Genomic DNA, 9492 nt, shown 5'->3' with positions numbered 1-9492 from the left:
GCGGCGCAACGGTATTCACTTTACCGGCAGTATTGAGAACAGATAAAGGCACCGTGTCTCGAGAAGCTTTAGCTTGTTGTTTTATTGTTCACTTTTAACTCACTTTACATCAACTTTGCCGGCTCTTTTCCACTGTCTTTGTCTCACTGTATTAATGTGCTACTCTTTGTTAGCACTCGCTCTCCTTGCGCAACCACACGGGAACCGATGTCCCTCCCGATGTTAGAGCGAGAATGGCACCCTGCCATTCTCGCTGTAACTTACGATACTCTCTACGATACCAAAGGATTTCTTGCTTTTCAACTGCGATGGAAAAATAAATCCATGTCAGCCCTAGTCACCGCCAGACTCCTTTAAGAAAAACAATGATTTTACCTAACAGAACGCGCACAGATGATTGTATACCGCTGCCTCGATCATGTTAGTTAGTTTGTTATTTTGCAACTATGGTGAATTTGAACGAACCCATTAGAAAAAACTTTAATAATATTTCTGCTAATTTGACTTTCTCCACAAACAATGTTATAGCATGACAACTGAATGTTAAAGCTGCAGAGGGTAGAAAGCAAAAAAACTAACACAATTTGAATTAGAGTGAGAACTCTTCCTGCAGCTCTCCATCTCCCCTCTTTCGCATGGGCAATGCATGTGCGGAACAGTTAATAGGAACACTATGTCTCTCTAAAATGACCTGGGATTGGGCAAAGTCTCCCATCATGGGCTAGATTATCTAAAGCCTGAATACAGAGCCTAGAAGAGGTGCAGAAGTCTAGGTTTCTCTGACATCACTTGAATTACAATATGCTGAAAGATTAATCTGGAATTCTTTTTACATGTTAATCCTGTTAACCAATTTATCAAACCACATTTACAATTGAAAGCAGAGGTTATAACATATCTGGGTACTTACAAACTGCCTCTTCTGGGAAGACTCAGCTCTTTCTGTAAATGAAAAGAAGAGAGTTATAAGTACAAAAAAGCCAAACTTCAAATATTACATTAGTTATGTGGCATCACTAAGAAATGAAAGTCCATTAACACAACATTTAAAAAGGTCTATACAAAGGTCTAAAGTTTATTTGCCAGATTCATGAAAGATGCTGTTGGTTGTACCAGACCTGATGATACCAACATATATTTGTGTTTTTTTAAACAAATGACAAGCAGGATTGTGGAAAATTGTAGTTCTAGTGTAGTATAGTCGTAGCCTTGGACACACCACAATCCTGAAATAATTGGTGTGTGTCTGCTAAACACCTCTAAAACAAAGGAAAGGTCCATTGATTTTAGAAAGCTGCATTCCTCAAACCCTACTTTTACAACATATAATGTACTTTACAAAGAAATTTCTATTTCTTGGCCACAACAAAATGCAGAAAATCTGCTACTGTGAGGTTATTGAAAGTGTGTTATCCTCCGGCATCATCTGCTGATCTGGTTATGCTACAGAGGAACAGAATAAGACTGTTTGAAAAAAAAAAAATGCAACAACGGGCAACAAACCATTAGGGGATTACTTTACAAAGAATTGCCGTTCTGTTAGAAATACCTAAAACTCACTATCCTGCTTCAGCAGCTTTACAGCCTCACAAATAGCCACCATATGGAAATATATCACAGAGCAGGTGTGAAACTGCTACATCTTATCCCAGAGAAGTGTGCTAGAAGTTTAAAGTAAGCATCTGGATTGAAAACCTTTCACTTAAAATCACATAACAACTGAAGCAAGTGAATACGAAGGTTGTTGGAAAACCCAGATCCAAAGAATGAACCATGACAAGTTTTAATTAATATTTTAAATTGAATATGAATACAATTTCAATTATATTGCTGAAGTCAACCGTAGAAGGCAGAGTTACACAGAGGTCAGGGTTTACATACTGAAAATAGTCTAGAAAAAGCACCAACAATGCCCTCATTGATTTCTTGAGGGATTATGTGCTTTCAAAAGGCTTCTTACATGAAGGATAATACTTTATTGTTCCGTTCCTTCACAGAAAAAAATGAGACATTTCATTTTCAAAAGCTGCCAGGAACAACTACGTAAAATACAGTGAAGCACAGCTGCTGCAGCATCTGTTGATTTGTCAGTGCCACGTGGAAAGAACCAACATCAGCCACAGAGACGGACAAGCACACCATGTACAGATCATTATATCACCTTTAGAGATAACACAAGTGTGTTTAATTACAGTAGTTTTTCGTAAAGAACCAGGCTGTTTTATCAGGCCTCACAACATTTCCCTATGCGCTTTGATATCTGCAGTGTGAAACAAATTCAATGCTCTCCAGCTCCGATTATTTCAAATCTCTCCCTACTGAATCTTTCCCTTCGCTGTAAAAGAGTACTGATAAATATCCAGGCTTTGGATCCGTTTGGTGTAGTGACTACAAATTCCACTGATTTGATCATTAGACATTTCATTGTCTCATAACCTGATAAGGGTGAGGTCTTTTCTGTAAAACAGTGTAGGACATTCAGTTGATGTGTATTGGTTGCTCCAGTCAGCAGAAAAAGTGCTAAGCCCCACTCTCCCTTTGCTATCAATTAGGGCTTAATGTCTGGCTTCCCCTGCTGCTTACAGACGACCAAGGGCAGAGAGCTTCCTTGGGAGACTGGACCGCAGCTCACACAACACTAATTACCAAAAGGGAATGACTTACACTGGTGGGGTTTCCACCAATCACGGCACACCAAATAACAGTGTGGAGTCTAAAATAACCACCTGAGAGCAAACACATTATGGTAATGAACTGATTTGTTGAAAAATACAAGTATTCATGTGAAATCAATTCATGCCTTTGTTAAATATTTACATAAAGTAGAATAAATGTGTTTGAAATTTGACAGCCTTCTGTGTAAGCACTTCTTGTGTAGAAATACTGACAGCATAGTGCATGGTGTGACATGGTTTTAATAAAACAAGAGCGGTGAAGACTTGTCTTTGCTTCAAAATAGGGTTTCCTAGTCTAACTGAAAACAGCCCTGGTCTAACTAAATGAATGCTCTTGTAACACCACAAAAAAGGTCTATTTCAAAAGATTATGAAGAACCATGCATAATCACCTGAAACTTTAAACCTTTACAAACTGAATAAAAAAAAATCTAAAAAAATGTAAGGATGATGATAAACTGGAGTTAAGGTAACTTAATATTGCATGACAAAGTTGTCAGATGGCGTCTTTTCCTACGATTTGTTAGAGCCCAATACCATACTCCCCACTCAAATCTTCCAACTCATCAAATCCATCTAATCTCAAAAAATTATGCCTGCTTGCTTGTCATGCAGAATTAAGGGTTGTGGTTTTATTTATTTATTACTTATTTAATTTTACTTAAGATATTTAAGTTACTGCTAATGCAAACTGAACATTCCCAACTGCTGCTAGTTCCACATTTAAAGGCTGTGATAACCTCGGTAGCATTCACAGACATCGTGTAAACATTTTTCGTTTCTCCATTTTATCAGTAAGCGGACCTCAGTCAGTGGATCCTGCTTCATCATCCCCTTACAGACATTTCTCTTCATGTGCTCAGAGTCAGAGTGGAGCCTGAGCTGTGTGTCAATGTCATGGTCAAACAGTGTGTCTGACTCCTGCTGCTGCAATATCGACAGCACTAAGACCAGGCAGGACAAATTTATTCAACTTGTCATGGGAAAAATAGGTGCAGTAATCTTTCTGAATATGTATTGTAAGTAAAAAATATTTCAGCTCTGTGGATTTTAATTCTTTGCATAATAATACATGCAGTGTAGTACAGAACTTGCAAATTGGTGTGATGCATTTTTTTAATGCAATTTAATTAAGTCATTTATTGTTGATTTAGCATATTCTCAGAGAATTCTAAAACATAAAAAAAAATTTAAAACAAAATATAAACATTGCATTTTTAATTAAATCCTTATTCTAAGGGTTATAGTATACAGATAATATCTAGCAAGCTTCTAGGCATGACTTCTGTGAACATATGACAAAACATAACTAAAAATCTCTAAACTCATGACATTTAAGATTAAAATAGCCCCCAAGTGTGTTTTTCAAAATGTGTATAAAGGGTTAATAATTTCCATTACATTTCATGATCCTCAAGGAGGTCGAAAAGCTGTCAAACAGGCAATTCAAACTGAAAGTAATTGCATAAAACCTTTCATCTTTGAAAGTTGACCGTCAGGAAAACAAACTGGTGAGGAAAGTAACCCTTGTATGTTTAATCATTTGTTTATCCGGTAATCTTTTCAGTGCTCAAGAGATAACAATTTTGACACGATGAACCTGAGACGATTTATTGTTCCACAGGGTAAATGTCAATTACTGACGTCTTGCAACATTTCATCTCCAATATGCCGACGACATCAAAGCTGCAGTATTGCTCTTGTATCAAGGCCTATGTGTTAGACTTCATTAATTATTCCCTTTGATTCATTTTGGACTTTTCTACATCTCAAGATCAAAAGAGTACTTGGTTTTACTGTGGTTTGCTGCTGACTGGCAGGAAACCCCCTAATCTATATTAAGACGTAGATGTGACGTGAGCATATCTATGATCTATATTAATGTCGTCAAACCAACACCTTGTGTTAGAGTAACAAAAGTTAAATCCTCCTTGTCTTTCCTATTGCATCTGCATGCTAGTTCCATTAGTCTGTAATTATAAACCATGCTACAGTGATAGCTTAGGATCGCTGACAAGATCTACTTAACTACCTTGTAAGCAGAAGAAGCACTGATTCGGTATTGGCAACTCATCCAATACTCACACAAATTGCTGCCTTGGGCTTCATGTAATTTTGGTAGTAAGACAAACGAGCTGTAAACATAAAAATCTCAAAACTAATGCTTTGTCTCTACAACACTGCTGTTAGGAAACCAGTAATAACCGCTCATGGAACAACCTCAGAGAAAGTCAAAGGATGCACTCTTTGTTGAATAAATATACAAAAACAAAAAAAAAACTCACGCCTCGCTACTGTAGTCAACAACAGATGAAGAAACAGAGCCCGGAGAAGTTACATTTTTGCAAACTTAAATCTATTTTTTACAAAACAGCGATTTCGGAATGAACACATTTGTTCCTGGAAATATCCTGGTTCAAAACAATTAGCTGTTTGCAAATTACCGGTATACTCTGGCATTTCTACGGTAAATGCAACTATGTGTTTTGCTCAGGACCCAAGGAAGCGCAATGTGTAGAGAGTGAAGATGTTTTAATGAGCGGTTCTTGAGAAAAACTACAAGCAGAAATACCAGAGGCCAAAGAATCGGCCCGTTCTGAACACTCACGTTTTGAATGGGCACTGCGCTATTTGGAATAAAATGTCTTAAAGACTTTACTCAAAATCCAATCTTAGCTTGATCTAACCAATGTACTGCCTCAAAGTCTGGAGATAAGGAGAGGTCAAACAGATCAATAAAGCTGGCTATCTTTCCCCGCCACGTGTAATTCAGGAAGTAGACAGACTATACATTATAAAACTGATTAATGATTGTCTCAAAGTGCATACATTGACCTTAAGTTGCAAACAAATATTTAATGACTTATATTCTGATCATATATAAACTATATTTAAGCAGCTGACCTCTATTAACCATAACAACGACATCAATAAATCCAACTGTCTTAAGTAATATCTTCCACCATTATGCCCAGCTCAATCCAAAAGATATGGATTTCTGAGCCAGCAGGGGGATTGAAAAGCAAAGCACACATACACTATTAGAAAGCTTTGCTGATTAAACAAGTTGGCATCCTCACATTTCTCCTCGTAGCAGGTTGTTAGGTGTTGTGCATGCTTAATCCACTGCCTCATCTAATGTTGTAAGAGGGAAATAATTCATTTCAAGGCTGGCACGGAGGATCATGTTCTGCTGTTATGACGAGCCGTCTTTTTTTAATGAGGAAATCCTATTAATGTCATGGTAATGGACCCTTAAAAGCTAAAATAAATTAACAAAGTTATTCACAACTGTATTTAGTCTAACCTCTTCCAATAACTACAGGTTAGAAGTTGTTTCCAATATCAGAAATGCCAGGTGGCAGCTGGTCTGGTTCATTCATCATCAATATGCTTGGGGCACGGGCTACTAAAATGTAAGTACTTGATAGGCTCCATCTAACCAGCAACGTAGTGACAAAACCTTTCTCAGAAATTGCCAAAATGTGTTGTTTATATTGTTGGATTACTGTTTGGTAATATATTACTGTTCATCTGTGTTTAGCTAGGGCTGTTAACATTCTTATATTCAAACACAGGATGTAGGCTGATGCACATAACGTTAAACCAAAGTTCCGAAGTCTGAGTTCTGCCCAGAAACCTTTAGCCATATGCCGTTAGCAACATATACTGAGGTTAGCACAACCAGCAGATTAGCATGTGTGTCAGTCATGCTAAATTCAAGATTCAAAATCTTTTTAATAATCCCAGACTAGGGACATTCATAATGTAGCAGCAAGCAATAGTTTAAAAAAGTAGAAAACTACAACAATGGAGAGTTGTGTATTAGACAAGAACAGTTAGTCAGCGTTGCTTCCCCGTTCTACGACATGCGAATGGAAACACATCCAACATGCTAACGCACATTCAACAACATAAACCAATGTGCCTATTCTGAGGATGATAAACCTTTGGGTGGCTTGAATGTTTAAATATATCCAAGGTAGAGATAATTGAAACATTGCTCCTAATGCACAAGTTTTATTATTTTTCCATCCATCCATCTTCGACCGCTTATCCGGTATCGGGTCGCGGGGGCAGCAGCTCCAGAAGGGGACCCCAAACTTCCCTTTCCCGAGCCACATCAACCAGCTCCGACTGGGGGATCCCGAGGCGTTCCCAGGCCAGGTTGGAGATATAATCTCGCCACCTAGTCCTGGGTCTTCCCCGAGGCCTCCTCCCAGCTGGACGTGCCTGGAACACCTCCCTACGGAGGCGCCCAGGAGGCATCCTTACCAGATGCCCGAACCACCTCAACTGGCTCCTTTCGACGCGAAGGAGCAGCGGCTCTACTCCGAGCTCCTCTCGGATGACTGAGCTTCTCACCCTATCTCTAAGGGAGACGCCAGCCACCCTCCTGAGGAAACCCATTTTGGCCGCTTGTACCCTGGATCTCGTTCTTTCGGTCATGACATGTTTATTATTTTTATTATACATATTTTGTATTTTCAATTTTGTAGCATAAGAGATGCTTTCAGCATTGTAGTCTATTGTGACCTGTTGCATTCTGGGAAAGTGTTTTCCAATATTTGACAGTATAATACCATAGACAGTTAAAGGAATGAACAAAGCGATGGCGTAGACTTCCACGGAGACCAGTGAAGTCAATCAGAAGCACTTTTTCAGTGATGGCTCAGTGTGCTGCGCGACCTCAAACGGAGGTTGACGACGTAGATGTGACGTGGGCAACCTGTCTGAAAGTTGTAAGTCTTCTGGTAACTTTGCCCAGAGAAATCTGAATCATTCAATCTGGAGGAGAGTGTGAGTAAGAGCTGTCCATGAGCGTAGGAGAAGAAGCAACATTTGGTAAGTATTCTGATAGATTATTTTCTCATTTTGACTGTATGCCGCCACGTAACATCGATTGCCTATTGGTAACACCGACTGGTAATTATCTATTGTGCGACAGAAAGTTGCGTTGACATAATCGTTATTTATTAAAATGGCTGCTACAGGGCCATAACATGAGATTGAAGGTAATTGAGTCTTTAATGCTTCAAATGTAAAGTTATTTGCTGTCAAAGTGATACCAAAATGAATGGCGTTCAATTGAATGCAAGCAGAAGGTTATGGCTTGTTAGCCTATGACCCTCACCATAGGAGGTATGCTTTTCGGATGCTCGGTTATCCCCTTACATGTTTGAAATGTTGCTTGTTTTTATAATTAAAATAGTTTACCAAAATTGACAGTGGGCTAAATGCTGCCTTAGTCTTCAGACGGAAGATTGTCTTGGTCTTTCACACTTGCAATATTCCCTGTTCAAAGTGAATTAAAAGAAACATAACTTAATGCATATTTCTTTTCTTAACTTGCGAAGAGCCGTGATGTCAAGACGCAAATGCAAATAACTGTTGGTAATAAATGCTATTTATGGATTTTATTAACAGTGCTAACAGATCCTGATACAAACAAGCCTTTAGTTGGGTGCCCCTTTATTTTTGTACTGCATGAAAAATGTTTTTGGACATAATATTTTTTTCCGATTAAAAGGTTTCATCAATATACATTTATCAGATTGGGATTTATTCACAACTAGGAAGACAAAAAAACAGGAATAAAGCCAATGCCATTGTAAGAATCACAGTTCAAATGAGTTAAAAGTTGAACATGTCAGGAGGATAATAAAAACTGAGAAATGGACATTGAACTTGTTAGACGAGATGTGTACAGCTAATGTGTTAGCTAATAGTCTTAATACAACTTTAGTCTGCTACAAGTGGTACGCATTTTCTGGGATCCTCACCAGACGTTGCTATTGTAACCCGGTTTCCACATCATTACCAACAGTTTTGTGAACACCATTTTTTAACCATTAAGGTGTTTCGCTACTGTAAGCATCTGGCAGCACGCTCTAGCCCCTTTCGTTTCTTAGTCATGACGGACGTTTTCTTTTGTGATCATCATTCCTCAAGGAGAACGTTATCTTTTAATCTGACCCCTTTCCACAGCATCAAAGCAGTGCAGCTGGAGTTGAAAGAAACTCGCTGACTTGCACAAGGACACTTCAGCAGAGGAAGAAAAGGTTGTCCTATTCACTTCACCCTCCCGGATGAGAGCTTTTTTTTCTTACAAGAAGTAGTTGTTTGTCATCCAATTAGCAACAAAAAAAATCCCAATGACTGCCTCCTTCTTGGGACCATATTTCCTTTACCTACAGGTATGTTTTGGCAAGTTCAATTATACAATGTAATTGACCAGATACTTTGATATCGATACCGCAACTATTTGGTAGCGTTGACAATTGGTGCTGTTATGTGGATATAATAACTAAGTGGGTAAAGGCAATTAACAGTAATGCTACAGAACAGTCTGGTACGTACAGAAAATTACATCACTTTACTGTAATGCAACCAGGAAAAGACAACACTTACGCCATATTACAATATCCAAAATCTAAGATGATATCTACTCTCTAATACCGATATTGATATAATATAAATATAGTGCCCAGCTATAAGTTAATATGAACAAGGTTTATGGAAGTGATCAAAAATGTATATTTAGTAGTAGGCCTTTCTGGTGATCACATTGAGACAGCTGTATCTCACCAGCAGGCTCACACCACTTCCAACAAACGGCACACATCATCAATGCACTCTTATGGATAGCTACCTTTTTATTATGGAGGCTATGCTAGATGTCAGAAGTACTGTAAAGCTCACAATGCGATAAAATGGCCACTGACAGGCTGCTCCCAATTAAGATAAAAGACATGCTATAGGCATTATTAAAATCTATATAACGCCTAAAAATTGTTGTATATATATATATATATAT

The 9492-nt window shown here is 38.3% G+C and overlaps 1 protein-coding gene across 9 annotated transcripts in view; it reads right to left on the bottom strand.

Moving 5' to 3' along the window:
- Positions 1 to 9492, bottom strand: part of mast4 (microtubule associated serine/threonine kinase family member 4) — an 84441-nt gene that overhangs the window by 45467 nt on the left and 29482 nt on the right. For all 9 annotated transcript variants that reach the window (XM_034895588.1, XM_034895594.1, XM_034895591.1 and 6 more), the window contains one exon: positions 911 to 942. In XM_034895588.1, coding sequence (XP_034751479.1) covers positions 911 to 942 — 32 coding nt within the window. The remainder of the gene's footprint in view (positions 1 to 910; positions 943 to 9492) is intronic.

This window comes from Etheostoma cragini, chromosome 16, assembly GCF_013103735.1.
Source record: "Etheostoma cragini isolate CJK2018 chromosome 16, CSU_Ecrag_1.0, whole genome shotgun sequence".
NCBI lineage: Eukaryota > Metazoa > Chordata > Actinopteri > Perciformes > Percidae > Etheostoma > Etheostoma cragini.
This window is presented reverse-complemented; position numbering and strand designations above follow the sequence as displayed.